Source organism: Pyricularia grisea (genome assembly GCF_004355905.1).
Source record: "Pyricularia grisea strain NI907 chromosome Unknown Pyricularia_grisea_NI907_Scaffold_2, whole genome shotgun sequence".
NCBI classification, from domain to species: Eukaryota; Fungi; Ascomycota; class Sordariomycetes; order Magnaporthales; family Pyriculariaceae; genus Pyricularia; species Pyricularia grisea.
This window is the reverse complement of record NW_022156717.1, coordinates 4942801-4963020: the sequence shown is the minus strand read 5'-3', so window position 1 is coordinate 4963020 and position 20220 is coordinate 4942801. Positions and strand designations below refer to the sequence as shown.

The window sequence follows — 20220 nt, the reverse complement described above, 5'->3', positions numbered from 1 at the left end:
CGGGTAGACCATCCCTTTTTCCCTAGTGGTTTCAACCATCTTCCCCGTGCCTAGGGTAGTCGGAAGCTAGCTATCAGGGGCGTGGTGTGATAGAGAGAAAAAAAAAAGGTTTATGACGAAGGAGGCTTGGGAACGTGGTCTGGAATTCCGTAGCAATGCTTTATCCCCTGATTTTTCTCGCTGCCCTCTTCCGATTGATGGGGTAGCTGTAAGGGAATGGAGAGGGCATAGAGATCTCCAGCCAACGCACGGGACGCCGCAACTCCCTTTTATGTGTGGCGTAGCTGTCTGGTCTCGAGAGGAGGCGAGAACGGACCAACTATGTACCCGTACTGGTATGATGCTGATGTTGACCCCCCCACATATATCAAGCTACTAACTATCATATGCCGTAAAGGATATGTACAGTATACAAGCTTGAAAAGCTAGAGCACTAAGTTAGTGATAAGGTGCCAGCCTCACCAGTAAAACTTCGAGAATGACTTACACTGCATATTGATTCACATCCACAAAAACTAAAAAAGAAAGATGCACCGAGACCAACCGATTCGACATCCTACATTGCTTGGCAAGCGTAATTGGTCATTCTCACCGTTTGCATGTGGAGGTGGACGCGCCGAGTGGTAGACGCCTGACGCCTCGTCCCGATTCCCCGAAACGACGGCGGTCATCGGAGCCGGGAGGAGGCGGGTGTGGAGAGCGCGCCAAGTTCTTTGCGTGGCTGGTGGCATGTGAATCTTGTACTATACTGTAGACAACTAACTGCACGTCTTACCCATGCGACGATCATAATTATCCTCACATAGGGACTCCTGAAGCCTGCAGGTCTAGCGCTTCACAAAAGAGAAACAAGCAGAAACGACGGTCGCCGTCCACTGCACCACTGCACCTCTTGAGAGCCAATCAATTAAGTCGCACCCTTTATTTTTTTTTATCCCCAGTACCATACATCACAGCTCTCGGGCGGTTTTTTTGTGCTTTCCCCAGCCACAAAGCGATTGGCTAGGGTTTGAAAAGAGATGCGAAAGAAAGAAGGATTTTGTTATTGGGTGCAGGTCGTAAATAAGGTACTCCAAAGCGGCTTGGTTGGTTGTGACAAAGTCAAAATACATTCCAAGCATCTACACTACCCACCCACCCACCTACTTCCGTACCTACCGTAAGCTTGGGTAAGGCGCCTACTTACTTACCTTACCGCCCAGGCTGGCTGGCAACCGGAATCTATGATTTATGAATGACTATTGGTTGACTGGGCGACAAATGGTCCGCGGCAGTGCGGCAGTGGCGGCCCCAACTCACAAACCGGGCCGGCTCAATAAATTTGCAGCGACAATATATCTTTTTTGTTCGGTAGCCGTCCTCAACTCGAAACTTGTGACCCCTCGGAATTCCAGGCTGACTTGAACACTTCCAAGGCACAGCCGCGTCTCTGGGTATACAGTACAGCCGTGTTTGTTGAGAGTGTGTTGCGTGAGACCCCTCGTTTTTCTTGCTTTCTTTTCTGTCACCCACCCGCCTCGTGAATGCACCAGGCCCAATGCAAAGGACCTGTCGTCTACGTGGGTAGGTGGTATGTACCGGGCTACTCCGTACGTCACGTTCGTCATTACGATTTTCTTCTGTCCCATATATGTTACTTCTTCTTCTGCAGTCGTGGACGATGGGGCAAATGTACAAAAAAGTAAACAAAAAGAAAAGAAATGAAGAAGAAAAAAGAAGCCATCAAGACTACCGTAGTCCCGATTTACCCAATTATCCTATGCGCCTTCCGATTTGAGGAGGTGGGTGTTTTTTACGGGAGGTAGGGTTACATGCATGACTGGCCGACCCTCCCAAGATTTTTACTACGACTACTTGGACTAGCCCGGTGGGAGGTGGGTGGCATTCAACTGCTGGTAGCATACCACTCGCATAGTAGTACAGTTCGTATCACCAAGCTCGGCTGATGATCTACTCGTAATCAATAACGACGTGACGACGAAAAGCCTCGTTTGTGTGCACCGCAGATGGATTCTCCCTATTTTTTTTTTTTTTGTCGAGGCCGGGCCAAGTCAGTTCCGAGATGCAGACACGCCAGTGGCGAGTTCGTTCTGGCCGAATTGCCGGGCTTGTGCGGTCGGGAAAAAGAGGTTTTCCGGCCCCGTGAGGAGGAATCTTTTTGTCAACCTTTTCAAATTGTCCACTGCAGTGTACACAATTGATAGATGCCCGGTTACTTATCTAGAAACGAGCATTTCTTCGTATTGTAATACAGACAAACTCACATTTTTACAATGTTCCGGTCATGGATCCTCCCGTTGCACCGTCCACGTAAGCTGTCAGGTGGGCAGTTAACATTGCTATGTAAAGCGAGTGAGGTAGGGGCAGGCTTGGGAAAAATTCGGGCCGGGGGTGACGGTCGATCGAATTGAGTTCACTGCTTGCTTGCATTTATCTCGAGTAATTTGTGAGATAAGGAAACGGTGTGTGATCACGCCAGCGAGCTCAATCCCCCCCAGGAGTAAATGTTAAAAACCCGCTATCGAAAGGGGAGGAAACCAACCCGTTGGGTTATTAATATTAATTGCGGGTTTCCGATGTTTGTTTGTCTGGCCTGTGCTTGTTTCTCACCGAGGGAATTGATCTCGATTGCCCCACGTCAAGCCAAGGCCTTGACCTTGGAAGGCTTTCTTTTATCGACAGGGAGGCCCTGTTCGAGCATGATTGCAGTGATAGTGAGGCGACACACACCGTTTTGCTTCAAGGCTAAATTGGTTGAATGGTTGGCGATTATGGGAGAGTATCACCATGCTTCATAGAAGAAGAAAAAACAGGATAGATTAACCATTCCCAAGCAAATGGATAGCTTCTACGATGTTCGATCCATTTTTAGATGCGAATCCGTTCTTTTTCTTCCCTATTACTTTGAATAGCCGCCGTCGTCTCGTCGTCGGCGCCTCTCTGTTTACCATCTGTTGCTTTGGGACCCAACCAGCCTGCAGGGATGGTGTGGAGACGCTCTTCCAAGGTTTGAGCGCTTTACAAAGGCAGGTAAGATAGAGAAGATCATTATTAACCTTTTCTGCACGAGGGCCGCGCGCCGCCGCCGGTGCAGCTCGCCCATGACACTACCAATACTACCACTACTATTACTACTGTGCTTGGCTGAGGGTAAAAAAAAAAGAAAATCATAAAAAATAGGGGACAAGTGAGTAATGGATGCCCAGAAATGATAGATGGTAATGTAAGGGAAATAGAGCGAGCGAGTCAATATGATCGGATATTCGCGCGACCTGTTTCTTGTTCTGTGCCGTGTAGGCAACGAATTGTCTGGAACATTGACCAACCGGGTTTTTGCGGCTGCAGTATTTTCTTTTTTCCTCTTGTGTCTTTTTTTTCCCCTTGAGTTTTTGCGATTGTCTTGTCGTTTTCCTTGCCAAGATGGGCGGCCAAGCAACATGGCAAATTGAGAGAAACCCCCTCCCCCAAAAAAAAACAAAAAAACTTGTCGTGTGGGAAAACCCGGCGTGTGCCAAAGAAGTACGAAGTAAACCATCAACAGGCTTGCCAAGGTCATGTTATGTTTGCACCACCTCACATGGCGCCGGCGTTGGCGTACTGTCAGCCCTCTCGATAAAAAGTTTCAGATCATCGTCTCACTCGCTCAAATATCCGTTTGTTCATTCACTCGGACCTCATTCATCCCTTAAACCCAATTAACAGCGACTCGTAATTCCAGATTGCAGTACAGTAGACAGTAGATAAAAAAAATTCAATGTGGGCCGGCCTTGGTTCGTGTCAAATACAGAACCTAGCAAGCATGGAAGCAAATACAAAGCACGGGTAGGTTGTGACATCAGCGTTTGGGTGGTCCGCCCGAGGTACCGCACCACACCCCGCCCGTGGGCTGGTTCATAACCCACACCTGCCGGGTTCTGCTATGGTGATGCTAACTCTATCGGGCAGTGACGGCTGCGCGCTTTGAGGGACTGATCCCCATAAACTTTTTACAAGTACACCCACCCACCCGAACATCCCAGGCGGCTTAGGCTTGGCGCTTGGCTTTATTGTCTCCCATCCATTTTCTCTTAAGCAACTCCCTTGCTGCCTGCCATCCCTCACCCTCTTTTTCCACCGGAGGTTTTTCCAACTTAACAACTTGTTGTGTTTTTTTTTCTTTCATTTCTTTGCCCCATTTGCATTGCGGTTCGGTTTGGGTTTTGTTGTTTCTTTTTAATCGGTTCGATTTGACGGCCCAGCATATTATCGAAGTAGACGACCAATCTGCCCGAAAGCGAAGACAAGACCTTGTTTCGCCGCTGGCTGGTCCTATTTCGCTTCAACCTTCCACTCGTCCACGAACGTCGACTTTTAGCCCTTGCAGATACCCGACTCCGTCCAAAACTCAACAAGGACGGTTGATAATCTTGGATGATCCCGAGTCAACTTATGGTCAGCTTGGCTATTTGCACCAGCCTGTGTCGCCTTTGCTGTGCGCACACACACCGTAGCAGACTTTAAACTGCTGGATATCACACACTGGGAGAACACAAGAACAAGATCTACAGGCACAATTGAGTGTTGCGGGTGGCCGTAGTTACAAGTTCTTGGGCATTGGCCCCTTTTAACTTGACATGGCTGTTGGCTTCCGCCACAAGTGTTACTCTTGAACGCGCTTGTTTCCGAACCCCAGGCAGCCACGACGACCATTGCTAGCTGCTCTGCTAGCATCTTGGGGTAAATCTCCGCCAACCTTTGGTTGCTTGCAGCTTCAAATACTACCAGCTCCGGACACAACGACTCCCTTGAGCTTGCCAATTGGGTTGAGGTGTACTCGAAAACTGCAAAATATATCCTGAACTGTTCACGATGCTATCAAGAGGGGGGCTGTCCAGGTGGGCGGCTATGCTGTCCACGACATTCCTTTTGACAAGTTTAGCAGTATCACAGTCAATACCCATGGATTACTGCGCGACCATCAACACGGGGACAGGCCAAGGCAGTGAGTACTACCCAGTCGCGGAATATATCCTCCTATCATTCGAGCTCGCTTCGATACTGACTACATGGACCACCTACTAGACCATAGCGACTGGCAATCGGATGGCCTGTGTTCTAACTTTTGCAAAGCCAGCAATAGCGGCCTTGCAATTGTACAGGGATCCCTCTGCTGGTGCTCAAACATTATGCCCAGTGACAGTGTCCAAGTAGGGACCGACAAATGCAAAGATCCGTGTCCCGGCTACCCGAGCGACGTCTGCGGAGGTGATGGTACCTGGGGATATATGCGCATCAAAGCCAATCCCATCACGGCCACATCGGGCGGTTCTTCATCAACTTCCACGACAGTAAGTATTGCTTGTATTTTTACCGTTTCATAGGATCCGCCATTCCACCTCGATGGCCCTATCTTCTCCCGGCCACGTATGGGATTGTTCAACCTTCAGTGGTGAGAGGGTATGCTGCCACGAAGTCGTCGCGCTATGGATAACCCGGTTTAACAAACTGGATTACCTACCATTAGGATAAAGGGAATACAGTCACTGGCCAAGTCCAGGACTCGAAACCTACCAACCCTTCTTCGACTGCCATCTTGACAACTACAATCACCGCTCTTCCCCCGGCGTCAAGCACAGACACCGTAGGACACTTTCATTATATCCATACCATCCTTCCTTACCTTGACTCCTGCGATAACCTGAAAATGATTGAGTGGGTTGTGCTGACATGATCGAATCAGACGGGCCAACAACATCAGACAACGTCATCACCACCACAAGTAGAGACGGTGACTGCTGACGGTACAACCAGAATTGTTACTGTGGCACCCACCGGCGCCGCAGGCTCTTCTTCACAAGCACCCGGCTACGATACAAGTCAAAAGGAAGAAACAGGAGGCGGGCTCGGGACAGGCGCCGCAGTTGGAATCGCCGTCGGTGTGATTTCGATACTGGTCGCAGGTGGCATTATAGGCTTTGTGTTCTTGCGACGCAAGCGAAGACAGGATCGAGAGGCTCAAGAGGCTTCAAGTCCCGGGCACTACGGAGGGGACATGTCGCACCCGACAACCGGCTTCGCCACTAGGAGACCAACAAACGGGACATGGGGCAGCGAGCACTCGAGCGGGCGCAGAAGCAGTATGCCTGATCCCCGGATGAAGTCAGCCACTGGAATATACCCCGGAACATTTATCAACAGGAGCCGCGAGAGTTTCGAGTCCATGCAGGACAACCTCGATTATTCCCGACCTGTCCACCACCCAAACAAGGTTCTTAGGGTTGCCAACCCTTCACCTGGCGAGAACGATTGAGAAGGAGAGACTAGCTGAGAGGATGTGATGACTTCTCTCTGTATTATACACATTACCTAAGTCAAACGACAAAATACCGATACACAGCCCTCCCTAAAAGACAGGGTCGGAAGCTGAAATTCAGATAACGACGCATACGAATATCATACAGTCCATTCATTCAGGGACAATAATCAGAGAAGCCCGAGAAGCGACTATTAAATCTTTACGCGACAGCGACCCAACATACTTGGAGTTGAAATGAGGTTAGGTCTCTGGGATGGTTGTCGAGGCTCCTAGGGGATCCAAGGACGGGATAAGTCACGCTGCTCGCAGTCCGAGGACACCGCCAGCAGGGTTGGATTTTTTTTAGATTGGATCGACATAATGCGCACCCAAGTACGACACAAATCATGTATAGATTATCACATAAGCGAACTATTGGATCAGGGCTTTTTAGTAAGGAGTAACGCTGTCCAATACAAAAACACATCATGGTATCTCGGTGTGCCCGTGCAATTCCAAACCCTTTGGTCGTACTTTATTTCATGTTCACGGGCGTAACGTAACGTTGGCAGAATTCGCGACCATTCATTCTCAGGCGTAATACCTATGTAGGCAACGATTCACGCAACTGAAGTAATTAATCGATTTTTGATTGACTTTACTGTATATGTAACTCGTCTTCGTGTCGCATCCATGTGCTACGCAAGTGCTACATAATCTTTTACTCGTAAATTTCCGATTTGACTTTTACCGTAATTAGTGAACGGCTTGGCATAGTCAACAACAATCACTCTAGCCCGTTTCTTGGAACTAATATCGTTTTAAATGTCCACGTGACCTGCGCGTCACCTGGGTATATCGGGGGCTACTTCGACCGACGGACGGTACTGTTGAAAGTTCAATAGACAGACTACGAGGGGGCATGGTGAGTAATGTACCAAAGTACATCGCCATGGACCAAAAGATGCGTGGTTGGGAGACTAAGTCTTACCTGAGACAGCAACAACGCATATTTTAGTGCTGAGGTTTTTATCTGATAGTGAAATGAAAGACACATGTCATTCGATCAAAACAATAAGAGGGACCGACCAGCTAATCAGATAGCCACAACGCTACAAGCTCGGGCTGACATCTATTGATGCGATGCAATGTCGACCTGCAAACGCTTTTAATACTACAGGAATGATGTGAAACCGCTCCCACCATTGACGACTTTCATGGGTAGCCAATCAAGACGAGCGTGCCCCTGGCTCCGGGCCCCACCCCCTGCTGCGAGCGGGAAGCGGTGGCACCCCCTTGCAATTTTAGCTATCCACTATGGACTCCCTCTGACCAATTGCAGCCCACCGTTGGACGCTGGGCCGTCAGGCTGTGCCATGCAGGCACCCCGGTCCTCCACTCGAACGCTGGAGATCTGCAACGACCCTCCCCAGCACAAGGATTTCCACGCCCGTCAGTCATCCCTCGCGGCGCCTTGTTGTTAACTTGCGGGGAGGTTTTGCGTTAGGATTTTCATTCATGCGCATCGATTCCCTCAAAGCCATTCTTTGCCTTGCTTTGAAAGCAACAAAACCAGTTTTACTTTTTTTTTTTCCACAAGAGGTTCGGGCGGCTTGTCGCTCATTTCCAAATTTATCCGCCTATACCGTTCCTCATCACTGCAATCCGCTCTCTCGTCAGGCTGGCCCACGACAAACAATTCAATCCGCAGCCTCGTTCGTGTTTACTATTCTTTTTCTTTCTACCCTCGTTCTTTGATCCACGACTGTCGTTTCCCGCCGCAATCGCCCACAGCAAACAAAAAAAGAGAAGAAATAGGAGTAACACACAGTCACAAAGTGGCAAGACCGATGACCGGCGCGACCGCTCCCGAAGATCAAACTAAACAGCTTCAGACCAAAACGCGGAAGGGAGCAGTCACAACTGAGACTTATGCAAGCATTCGCTGTCAAGAGGTCAGCACTACTGTATCGCAGCACGCGCACGACTTCCCGACTTGGGTAACAACACTGGAAATATCAATTCCGCCAACTCCGCCAAAAGACCGTATCGACGATATACTTTGTCCATCTTACATTTCTCCACTCCAGTCTTCAGGGACGCGGCGGGAACCCAGCTCGATTGACGGACCGGTGGCTCCGTACTGCTATGCCTAGGACGAGACCTAGTGACACTTCTAGATCGGATCTGCAAACCCGGTCGAACAAGCTGCTGTAATTAAAGGATCGAATCGAAAGCACAGTCGATATCGCATTTCGTTGAGCGGTGCCTCTTGGGTCTTCCGGAATCCTCAGTCTAGCTTTTGGTTTCTCTCGTACCGCCGGAGACTCCCGACCTTAACGAGGGACGGCTCGCTTGCAGTCTTCCCTGCCTGCCCATCTAACTTCGTTGGGTATTCAGAGCTGCATAGCGCTGGTGACCACGGCGGCCATCCTCAATTGAGCCCTGCGCCCGCCAGAGAAGCCGGAGCCATGGGGCTCACTTTCAATACAACATGCAATGCCACACTGGATGAGATGAGGAGTAAGTTGGATTTTCCCGAACATGACGATCTTGGGAGGCAAATATCTGTACCTGCACAGATGCTGACACTGTTTGTTTCTCTCTGAGCACAGTTGGGCCCGAAGATGAGATACCAATCGTTGGCCCTTTACGATTCCACGACCTTGCCTTGATAATTGCCTCGGCATCGACATTAGTGGCTGTATCCTTGAGTTTCTTCTTGATATTCATGCATGCAACACATTACACCAAACCTAATGAGCAACGGCACATTATTAGGATTCTCTTTATGGTGCCAGTGTACTCCCTTACCTCACTACTCTCACTACGATACTATTGGCACGCCATATATTTCACAATCATCTCGGAGTGCTACGAGGCCTTTGCTATTTCGGCCTTCTTCGCCCTAATGTGCCATTACATTGCGCCGGATCTTCACGAGCAAAAGAAGTTTTTCCAAGCGCTGACGCCAATCAAGCCATGGGTGTGGCCACTCGATTGGTTCCGTGCCTGCTGCTGTGGCCAAAGAGGGCCTTGGAGGACACCTGCTAATGGACTTACTTGGTTCAACATCATCTGGATTGGCATTTACCACTACATTGTCATTCGAGTCTTGTGCACAATTACTGCCGTTGTCACGCACTACTTCCACAAGGTAAGTGGTTGGTCGCTTGGTCATGGAATCAGCCCCGTGCCTCATCTGAAGTTATGAAACAAAAACAACTGACTCGTATCGAACAACCCTCAGTACTGTGAAAGCAGCAACAGCCCGGTGTTTGCGCATATCTGGGTGCTTGTTATTGTGTTCATAGCAGTTGGCATTGCCATGTACTGCCTGATTCAGTTCTATGTCCAGCTGAAGGATGAGCTGGCGCAGCATCGGCCGTTTTTGAAGATATGCGCCATCAAGCTTGTCGTCTTCCTGTCTTTCTGGCAGTCGGCTGCTATCTCGGTGGCAACGGCGCAACTTGAGATCGTCAAGGCCAACGAGATAATAGCGTATCCAGACCTCAAGGTCGGGATTCCATCTCTGCTTCTCTGTTTCGAGATGGCACTCTTTGCCATCTTGCACATCTGGGCCTTCCCCTATGCGCCATACCGCGTTGGGGCCAAGCCTACGTTCTACCCGGTGCCAGATCCATCGAGTGGAGAAGCGCCCAAACAGAATTTACAATCTCCACCTTCGGGAGGGTTCCTGGGCCTAGCTGCTCTTTGGGATGCCCTTAATATGTGGGATTTCATCAAGGCGTTTGGTAGAGGTATCAGATGGCTCTTTGTCGGGGTTAAGCAAAGGGGTAACGGTGGCTCGTACGGGGGTCACAGGCAAAAAGGAAGCAGCACTAGCAGCGGAGATTTTGATCTTGGTAACTTAGCAAAGAGCAGGAACGGCTTCACCAGCACGGATCACTTACCAATCGCGAACGAGTTTCGGCGTAGCAAGTTCATGTTCGGCGGAGGAGGTAACGGCTCTTCCAACAACACGACAGGCAACGGCTCACGCAACCTCACCCGAACACGACTGTCGCCTGTGCCTCAAAGTCCGCTTAGTGTCAACAGACCGGCGATTATAGAGGAGGAAGACAGTGGGCTGATCGCCAACGCGGCCGAGCCTGGTAGGCGCAGTGTCCCAGAACCCCCATCACCATATCGAGACCACTACCTGGGGGATCATCCAAACAATTCTATGTCGGGTTTTCCGTTCCCCCCTGGGGCTTCTGACAACCAACCGCAGCCTCAAGATGAGATGGTATATTCCCAGCCTTTCACACCTACTAGGAATTTCTCGCGGGGTGGCTCGCAGGCCCCTTCTGGTCGAGTGCTTCTTGGGCAGCAGAGGTGACATTTTTGATGATAGCGACGATTTCCATTTTTTTTTCTTTTCTTTTCCGACGGCAAGCGTGTTTGTCAACTACCATGTACACCAGGCGTGTACCGAACATCAAACACCTTTCCCAGCATGCGCCAATAAACACTTTGGCCATTGTTTCCTTTGATTATGATAGGCGGATACCCTTTAGATTTGGCATTAAACCAGTCGCAATGGCTGCATGCATTTGGCGGCCTATCAAACAGCACATGCATACTTCCCTTGTCTTCTTGCTCAACGCCTCCTGAACTTCTCAAATTCCTACAAGAAACAAACAAGCATAGCATGGTGTGTCCGTCCAATAGCGGATAGCCTATGATGGATGACCATACACAGTTTATTGTTATCATCTCGTTATTTACAAACCAAACATTTGTTGTCAAGCTAAGTTTTGCAGAGCCCGCAGACTATTCGGCCTGTAACTAGGGCTTTTGTTTTTGCTGCCATGAGGAAATTCACAATAATCTAGAACTAGACTAGATATTAAATAAAGAAATACCCGAGTCGGATATTCTTTGTAATATGTATTTTTGCTACGCGTCATGATCCATAAACGGCCAGCCCTAGCGACTATGCCGTGAGCCTCTCTGATTTTACGACTGAGAGAAGAATGTGTTCATAATATCTGAGCCATACAATTGGCGTTTCGCAACCGCCCCAGCCACGCCAGATAATACGCTGTCAGCCAGACTGGATGGATTAGCATAAAGTTGGTTTGAACCATGTCTATCGAGGGGGTATCTTTCTAAACCTCAAAGAGTGAGAAAAAAAAAAAAAAAAAAAAAAAAAGAAAACTCAAGGACGCGGGGTATCATCGTGTATGTTTTTACATTAGACCAAGAGCATGCAAGCTCCAGAACAATTACCGCGCCTCAAAGTTGTTTTGTGTACACTTTTTTCCTCTTTTCTTTTTGAAAAGTCCTATGATGTTGTCCCATCCCTAGCTGTGACGATGAATCTCTAGGCCATTCTTGTACTTAAATGATTTTCTTTTGTATGTATAGGAGTCGGGGCCATTTCGGGTTGAAATTTTGAAATCTCTTTGGCATTTATTGCCTCACATTTGGTAGTTGTGGTCTGCAGGCTGAGAAGGAAACGCTGTAGACAGGTGTTTTTGTTCGTGTTTTCCCCTGAGGCGGTGGGTGTGCCCTCTGCCCTGTGAAGGCGGATGGGAATATGACATTGCAAATAACATGTTGAATTTTCTTCTTTTTTTTTTCGAGTCGGATGCAAAGTAATCCGCGTGGCGAAAAGAATAAGTTACGTAAAAATATAATGAGATGATTTGGTGCAGGACTAAGGAAAGTAATTGTAGAATGGTTGCGATTCCACTCGTGGGCTTCAAGAACAGAGCCATGTTTTCCCCTCCCCCTCTTGTTGGGCCTGAGTTTTGCCCGCGCCAGAAATTGTGACTGCTGCTGATATGTGCGTTTTCTTGATAATGAGGGGAAAATGAAATAGCAGTATTCTTTGTTGCCGTAAATCTTTTCCTCTTTCAACTCCTTTCGAGATAAACAGCCACAAAAGTTCCAACCAGACAGATGTCAATTTTGGTAGGCATCATACCCAACGCTGATAAGGAAGCCGGTAGCCGCGAATAAGTGAAATAAAAAAAAAAGAAACCCCCAAAGTGAGCTCCTCCATCGAAACTGTAATATGCCAGAATTATGTTGCTGCTTGGACCTCGATCATGATCATCTCCATCCAAATATAGAAGTGGCTGGCCAGGTAGGCCCGAGACAGATCAGCCATCGTAACGTAGCGCGGTCTCCTAGCGCCGCTGTCGTTTATCACGATCATTCGAAAGTCCTGCCGCATCCTCGGACCGCCGTTTCCTGCTGCCGCGATCATCCCTGCCTCCACTGCTGCCACCGTCCCTTCGATCATCCGAAGACCTCGGCTGCGGCATGCCGGATACTCCTCCACTACGCCCGCCTCTGCTACTTCCACCGCCGGGCATCCTGTCGCCGCCGCCGCCGCCGCCGCCGCCCCCGCCGCTCGTGTGATCGCGAGGTGCGTCCCCACGGTGCCGAGACTCGCGACCACTACGCCCGAGAGACTCCCGACCACCGGTAGGGTTTGGAATGGCTTCACGCCCACCGCCACCCGTTGAGTCTCGAGTAGACCCCCTCCTAGAAGAGCTTTCGCGCTCACCCTCCCGACCATGGCCATTGCCGCCACTGCCACCACTACTGCCACTGGTGCCACCGCTTCCGGGCGCTCCGCTCCTCCTATCGCGACCACTCTCTCGATGCTCTCTTGATTCCCTATCACCACGGTCACCACGATCACCACTGCGATCTCTGCTGCCGCGACGAGAAGGCCTGCCAGAGCGAGATTCGCGGTGTTCTTTGCGGCTTGACGATCGTTCGTGGTCACGAGCGTCTCGACTGCCGTTGCCGTTGGGGCCATGATTATTGTAGTCCGTTGTGGGTGGCCCGCCCCTTGGCATGTCGCTGCCGAAAGAAGATGAATGTCCACGATCGCCAGGAAGGTCGCGAAGCATCGGATTAGTACGCTCCTGAGTAGGCGTCGATGCTGGCGAACCACCTGTCAGAATGCGAGCATCCGAGCCCGGGACATTACGTCCACCGCCACCCATCCTATTGTTGTTGTAGTTACCCCGGTTACCGTCACTATAGTTCGACCTGTTCTCCTGACCTGCTTTCTCTAGAGTTGTGTTGATACTATCCATCATTGCGCGAGGGCCTCGGTTTCTGTTCCGGTCATTGGCCGAACCAGGCCCCGAAGGAACTGAGTGGGAGCCGCGAGGGTCGGAGCCAGGTGTATGTGATGGGATATTGGATGGTGGAAGGGGACCGCGTCCAGTATGCGACGGCCTGTCGGGCGTATGAAGAGGTGGCCCCATGGGCTGCCGTGAACCTGCAGATGTCGGTGTCTGTGACGGCGCCGGTCGTGAGTTCATTTGGTTTAGGCGACTGGGGTTGACAGGAACGGAATTCGCCGACACAGGCCCGGCGGAGTTAGGGCCGGAAGAGTTGTGCATTGGAGGGCCACCTTGTCCTGGTCCAGAGCCAGGTGCGCCTGTTCCGCTGACTAGACGCATCCGGTCTGGATGGACTCCGCTCGTCGGAGATGGGGCTACCGTACTCGTGGGAGACGCAGCGGTCGAACCCGTGTCAAACTGACCAGCACGATTCCTGCGAGTCGAGCCCCTTCCAGACGCAGGACCAGTTGGAGGCTGACGGTCAGGTGATGTACCGCGTGCCACGTCTCCATTGCTGTTCGTTCCTCGTCCCTCAGGCCAAGATGGTGCTTGAGGGCCACTAGTGTCGAGCGAGCTCAAGCGTGAGGACTCTCTAGCTCCCCTTCCCCTGGGCCCTGAGGGAGGCCCCGAGGGCGGTCCTGAAGGGCTTTCGGAGGCTACGGACTGGATCGGGTTGAGCCGACCGTAGTTAGGATCATGGTGGCTCAAGCGACCACTATCCTGGTCATGCGAGTGTCGTGGGCGGTCGCCTGCACTTCGCTCACCGTCACGATCTCTGTACTTGTCACGAGGCGCGTTGTGCATGGGGGCCTCTCCGCCATACGACTCTCGACCAGGTGGCCCTGTGTGTTCAACATGGAAGCCTCTACCCCGACCTTGGTTGCGCTCTCGATCTGAGGAAACTGTTTCAATGCGGAACTGTTCACCCCGAGGTGGTGATGGAGGCCGCGCGGGTTGGGAGCGTTGCCGGGAATCATCTCGAGGAGATCGTGCAGGCGAGGGGCGTCTTTCACGGTGGGGCGGAGCGCGATCAGGTGTAAACATTCCCGGGTGTTCCTCTGCTAGCAGTCGAGCACGCGCCGGGTTGATCGTGGGCTCCTGAGGGTCGCCTGCAGCAGGCGGAAGTGCTGATCCACGGGGTGTGCCTGAGGAATCCCGTGATGCTTCACGAGGGCCTGACCTACCACCATCATGAGATCGCGGGCCAGAGTTCCTATCTCTGGGTAGATCTTTCAGGTTATCCCTTGGTAAATCCCTGGTAGAGTCCCTTGCAGAGTCCCTCGAAGGCCTAGACTCCCTCTCCGAGACTGACTCTATCCGACGTGAAGACTGGTCGTTCCTAGACCCTCTATCTTTATCCGAGGGGCGGCCCGCTTCTCTGGGTGCGATGTTGTTATTGTTGTTGTCGGAGCCGCGCCGCTCCGACCCTGCGAAGTCTCGCGCAGGTCGCTCCGAACGCGTTGAGTCTGTGTTACGGGCATCACGCGTCTCTCTAGAGTCCCTCGCATCCCTAATGTCTCGCGATTCTCGTGGTTCTCTTGTTTCGCGAGTGTCACGAGGCTCGCGATTACCCCTCCCGTCTCTAGACTCTCGCGAGTCGCCTCGAGAATTGTGATTGTTGCGTGAAAGGCCCTGCCCGGGCATGGGAACATCCGGCCGCTTTGGAAGTTCTGGGCGTTTTGGAAGTCCTGCAATGTTGCCAGTAGGAAGCGTGGATGTAGCAGGGGACTTTTGGGCTGCATCTTTGTCATTCGCAAGAACAGTTTTCTTCTCCTGAGACTGCGACGGATTTTGTGTGGACTGAGAACTTGATTTGTTGCTTGATCCCCGTCCATCCTTGACTTCGCCGTCCTCGACATCAGTCTTCCGAGCACCATTTGAGGCACTCGTGCTGTTTGAGTTAGTGTCATGAGCACATAAAGATAGAAGACGTGCAAAAACTACGCACCCGTTTGCGCTCTTTGGCCTGAACTCAGGAGCACTAGGTCGGAGGGTTTTGGAAACATCCTGTTGAGACTCGCTTGCTACTTTTGCCTCTTCCTGCGGCTCGCCGCTCTGGTTTGGTGTTAGTGATTTAGCAGCGCACCTGATGCAAGGGTTCCGGTGGGGGTAGACTTACAATATTAGGTCGGAAAGCTTGCACCATCACCCACTTTGGCTTCCTGCGCTTCATGCTAGATTCGACCATTCCTGCAGCTGTCGCAAGGTCCGCGTGTCGGTCCTTCTCGCGGACCTTGATCGCATCAAGCTGCTGAGCGAATTGACTACCCATGAAGTCCACAGCTGGGAAGACCTCGACGATGGAGCTCAGAACACTGATGGCATTTCGAATGTGCATCCACTCCGAGCCTTGAAGACACGACTTCAACGCCGTGTTCAAGTTTTTATGCCAACCGTAAAGGAGATCCCTGAACGGATCATGCTCAATAAACGACTGCGGCACACCTTTATCGTCGATGGCGGTTGCGAAACCAAGATAGACCCGCTTGCCAGTCTTGGCGAACAACCCTAGCCCCTTTTCCTCATATAATGCCTTGCTGCGATGCCAAGACGCAAGGTCGGCAAGAACAAAACGCAGAAACCGGCCGAAGTGGACAGCCTCGCCCATAGTGCAGGTGAAAATCATAGTCCTCAGTCGGTTGGCGTTAAAGAGACGGTCGTAGAGGGTCATGAGCTTGAAGTTGGGAACGCGGTTCTCATGGAGGAATTTGACTGCCCGGAAGGTGTAAATCGAATCCATGGCGGTGAGCAGAAGCCTCGGAAGCAGACATTGCTCGATAAGGGTATCGTGTACAGCGTTAGGGTTGGCATCGGCAGGGAACCATGATGGCTTTCCTTTGGCTACCCTTATTCTTATTTTCAGGTTACTCTCCGCCAGCTGGACCATCTCCTCTCGCAGTTGTTTTGAGATATTCTCCAAGCTTGTTCTCCGCTCGGCCTTCTTCTGCTGGCCCGCTTTAGACATATCTGACCGATCTCTTATCGTTTCTTCGAGTTGTGAGCGAAGTCGACTGTTCTCCGCCTCATAACTCGACTGTGGAACGGCTATATCGGAGAGTTGCAGCGACCAGAAAATCGCATAAAACTCAGGGCTCATCGATTTCAATACTTCGGGGCTCAATAGAGGTTGTACTGCTGCCGACAATGGCTGCAGGAGCTCTAAAAATTGGTCGCCGTTGCGCGCGCCATCGGCCGTGGGGCCGGCTGCATCAGTTTGGGAACTCTGTGCGGCCGACGAATCCTTCTGAACTGCGGCTGTCGGCTCGCCCATAGTGGTGTCAGGAGAGCCCTCAATCGCAGTGCTCATAGAAACATCCCCTTCTGCATCGGCAGCCGGGGTCGAAGCAGCTTGGGCTTGGCTGAGCTCCTCCTTGGGCGAAGGAAGAGCACCTGCCTTGGGTGGGTTCCTGATGAAAGTGAGACTACCACGACCAATCATGAAGGCCAAGCTAGGATCCAAGCCGAATTCGCTAAGCAGCGCAACCAGCTCCGGAACAGTGGCGTCAAACCGGTCCGGTTCGAGATTGCTGCGCAGCAAGTCCAAAAATTGGCTTAGGATCTTCTGTGTGCTATCGACAACGCTCGCCAAGTACTTGATGTGCGATTCATCCTCGGGTATCCTGTAAATGGCAACCTGCCGGTATTGTGCAATGCTGACCAATAACCGGCCTGCCAAGTCGTTGCTCAGCAAAGCCCTCATCAGCCTGAGAGCACTCTTTTGCGTTGATGCTTCGAACCGCTTGTCTTGAACGTTGATCAGCGTCTGCTTTCGCAGAATAGGGCCACCAGTCATCGCCTCGAGCTGAGCATCCGTAAAATCCACGTCCGAGACCACACCGCCCATCGAAGTAATGAGCCTTTCGAGAATGACTAAATCGGTCGAGTTGCCTTTGCAAAGCTGTTCGTTGACATAGAGTAGGACAGGTGTGGGATTGAGATTTGCATAACGGCGGAAGACTTGGCCGGAAAACTTTGAAAGAGCCTGAAGCCACTGGCTTGTGTTGAGTACCGATGCCGACGACGTACGACTTCTTGACGTGCTGAGAGAGTTCAACAGGGACCATAAGAGCACATCGTAGCCCAGATCTGTGAAGTACTTGGCGCACTCGATAAAAGCTTCGATGAGGTTGCTGTACGCTTCTATCTGCTCAAGCGCAACCTTGAATACTATACCTGGTGATGAGTATGCAGCCTTTGCCATGGTTCGCGCCATTTTTTTTATGTTATCGGCAGACAAGCGTTTCATTGTGCCTTGCGTGTTGAGTCGAGTAATCTCAAAAGCGTCTCTCATCCCAGGTAGTCTAGAAGTAGGTCCTTCATACCAGTCGGCGTATATGCTATACCGTACGTGTGTTGGGTACAGTTTCAGCATTGCCCAGACGGCGTCGACAAGGTAAGAGTTCTCCCCAGTGTGGCTGAGGGCAGGAACCAGGAGGCGCTGTAACAATGCCCGCCAACGTTCATAGTTCTCTGGCGATTTGTCCATGTGCAGATTATGGGTACCTATGGCGGTCAATTTTGCAAGCAACGTGGCGTGGAGGCCGATGTGAACGCCTGATATGTTCAGTAGCGTATTACAAAGAGTGAGCACATCTTCGACGTCCTGACAAACTGGGATGTTGTCGTTCCACTCGTTGAAGTAGTACCGGTAGTTCTGGCCCTCTAAGTGATCCATTTTGTCGGGATGGGGCCATCGGAGGAATCGTCTAGGTGTAGGATCAGTTAGGCGAAGATCTCCCTTGCGAACTCCAGTCTGGTCCAAGTCAATGATCTTTTTGGGTGGGCAGGCCTGCGCGCTATCTCCACCAACAGGAACAGGAGCGGCCTCTGAGTAGACTTTATCGATGGCATATTCCAGAATACGGTGCAGACCGGGCAGGACCTTCGGCCCCGCGAGTTCTACAAGCCAAGGAAATCGGCCAATGATGAAGAGCGCCTCTGGAAGCGCACCAATAAGCAGCAAATGTTCTAGCAACAGGCACTTCTGGTCGAATATATCATCGTCCTCCTGGCTGCCCTTGTTCTTTGCGTCTTTGGCATTGCGGTCGCTCTCAGGCTTGGAAGCAGTATTTTCACCCAAGCGCCTAGATGATTGATTTGCTGCCCCAGTTGGAAGGGTATCATCCGAGAGTGCTCCAGCCGCTGCCAAGGCGTTGGAAGCGGCACCTGGCCGGTTCTTTGCTCGCTGCTTTCGAAGCTCCTTCTCCAGCTCTTCTTGGTATTCCTTCATCTCCTCGTCAGGGTGGTAAACATGAGGATATATGTCAGTGAGCGAGATGAAACCGATCTTGATGAGAACGGCAGCAACCCAGAGAAGGTTTCCTGGGACTTTTGTTCCTTCGTTTTCAGGCGTTTGGTAGAATCTGAGCTTGAAGCCAAGGATTTGTGCGGCAGTCCGGTTGCCTCGAGCTGGAAGTGTCTTTGTCGTCTTGATCCACTCCCGCTCGGCTTCACTGTAACCAGAGTCTTCATCACTCTCTATCAGGCGCTGCAAGTCTGCATCTGCGACCTCCCTGGCCCCAAGTTCGTAAAAAGCGTCAATGTTGATGTCGCGAACACGTTTCCAGAAAGCTATGTCCCTGGCGAGCTTCTTCTTCTCAAAGGCAGCCTCATGGTCGCTTTCTGTCAGCCCGTCACCAGCAAGCTCTGGGCAAGCCCAACGTGGAAGACCACTAAAAATCGCAGTGTCATCAGACTTGGACACGGTGCGCGGCCACCAAGAGCTGATGCGGAGGAACTTGAGGAACGGACGAAGCTGCTTGACTATTGTGGCTGCAAAGACATCGAGACTGATATCAAAGACGCGGCCGACATCAAGGTCAAATGTGCCAATAAGTCCCTTGACCCTCTCAAAGGTCGCCTGAGCGGCATCCCAGGGGTAGTCGGCGTCTGGATCCGCTCTCAAGCTTGTATATAGCTCATTTACCAGCTTGGAGAAACCCTCAGACTCCTCCCTCAGCAGGTTGTAGTTTGCCTGACGATAAAGTAGGTTTGTCGACTGCCGGATTCCGACCTTGACGAAAGTTTCACGTATCAGGCCCAGCTGCGCCATGAACTGAGGGTCCAAGACCTGCCTCATGAGCACATGCGGAATCTCGGTTGCCAACATGAAGTCACAGAGAGGATCCCGGAACTGGATAGTCTCGACGTCCATGAAAATCGAGACCGTATCCAGGAAAAGAATTCGCGGATCGAAAGCAAACTGGCTGGCCGTCGCTTCTGTATCCGTCTGCACAACCTCTTTGACTATCGCACCTGCGTCCGTGGGATCGATCCGAGAGTCGAGAGCCGAGTGTAAGAGCTCCTGAAATAAAGCAGATACCTCGGTAGAATCCTCATCGTTCCGAGACTGTACACCGTGATCGATGACGGCCTGGCGTCCACCCGTCTTCCACGAGCTTATCCGCTCTTCTGTGACAATTGAGTAGTCATAGTTAGGAAATGTGGGCGAAGGCGGGGCAGAAGGGGGTGCAGATATCGGCGCAGTAATTAGAGGTGCCGGGGCTGCATGCGATGAAGCGCTTGGAGGTCGCGTTGATGTTGGAGAGGTAGGTGATGCCGCTGGCGCCCCTGAGTTGTGGTTCGAGCTGTTCTGAGTTGAGTCGCGACGGTCACTCCGGCCGCTTCGGGTCTGACGTCCACCACGGCCGCCTCGGCCGCCGCCGCCACCACCACCACCATCAGGGTATGAAACATCGTGACGGCCAAGAAAGGTGTGCTCGGGGCGATGAGGGGACGGTCGGTTTCCCGAAGCATCGATCGATGGTCGATCAGAATGTCTCTTGCGTTTGGGGGGCATTCTGCTCCTCTCCTAGATGCGGTAGTGGTAAGAAATTGAAGGCATGTATG

General features: G+C 51.5%; 4 protein-coding genes across 4 annotated transcripts; 2 read left to right on the top strand and 2 right to left on the bottom strand.

The window, feature by feature from the left end:
- Positions 1-269: 269 nt before the first annotated feature.
- PgNI_04046 (uncharacterized protein) lies at positions 270-1607 on the bottom strand (the record flags this gene model as incomplete). Its single annotated transcript, XM_031124098.1, has 4 exons — positions 270-319; positions 593-743; positions 776-833; positions 1300-1607. 4 exons carry the CDS (start codon positions 1605-1607, stop codon positions 270-272), a joined length of 567 nt encoding a protein of 188 aa, XP_030984809.1.
- Positions 1608-4094: 2487 nt separating this feature from the next.
- Positions 4095-6768, top strand: PgNI_04045 (uncharacterized protein). The gene is made up of 4 exons (XM_031124097.1): positions 4095-4981; positions 5062-5327; positions 5504-5620; positions 5720-6768. The coding sequence occupies exons 1-4, from the start codon at positions 4849-4851 to the stop codon at positions 6287-6289; spliced, it is 1086 nt and encodes a 361-aa protein (XP_030984810.1). The 5' UTR covers positions 4095-4848; the 3' UTR covers positions 6290-6768.
- A 1001-nt stretch (positions 6769-7769) lies between these two features.
- PgNI_04044 (uncharacterized protein) lies at positions 7770-11147 on the top strand. Its single transcript, XM_031124096.1, has 3 exons — positions 7770-8797; positions 8890-9431; positions 9525-11147. Exons 1-3 carry the CDS (start codon positions 8746-8748, stop codon positions 10614-10616), a joined length of 1686 nt encoding a protein of 561 aa, XP_030984728.1. The 5' UTR covers positions 7770-8745; the 3' UTR covers positions 10617-11147.
- Positions 11148-12414: 1267 nt separating this feature from the next.
- Positions 12415-20170, bottom strand: PgNI_04043 (uncharacterized protein; the record flags this gene model as incomplete). The annotated part of the gene is made up of 3 exons (XM_031124095.1): positions 12415-15262; positions 15320-15426; positions 15491-20170. The coding sequence occupies 3 exons, from the start codon at positions 20168-20170 to the stop codon at positions 12415-12417; spliced, it is 7635 nt and encodes a 2544-aa protein (XP_030984729.1).
- Positions 20171-20220: the final 50 nt, after the last annotated feature.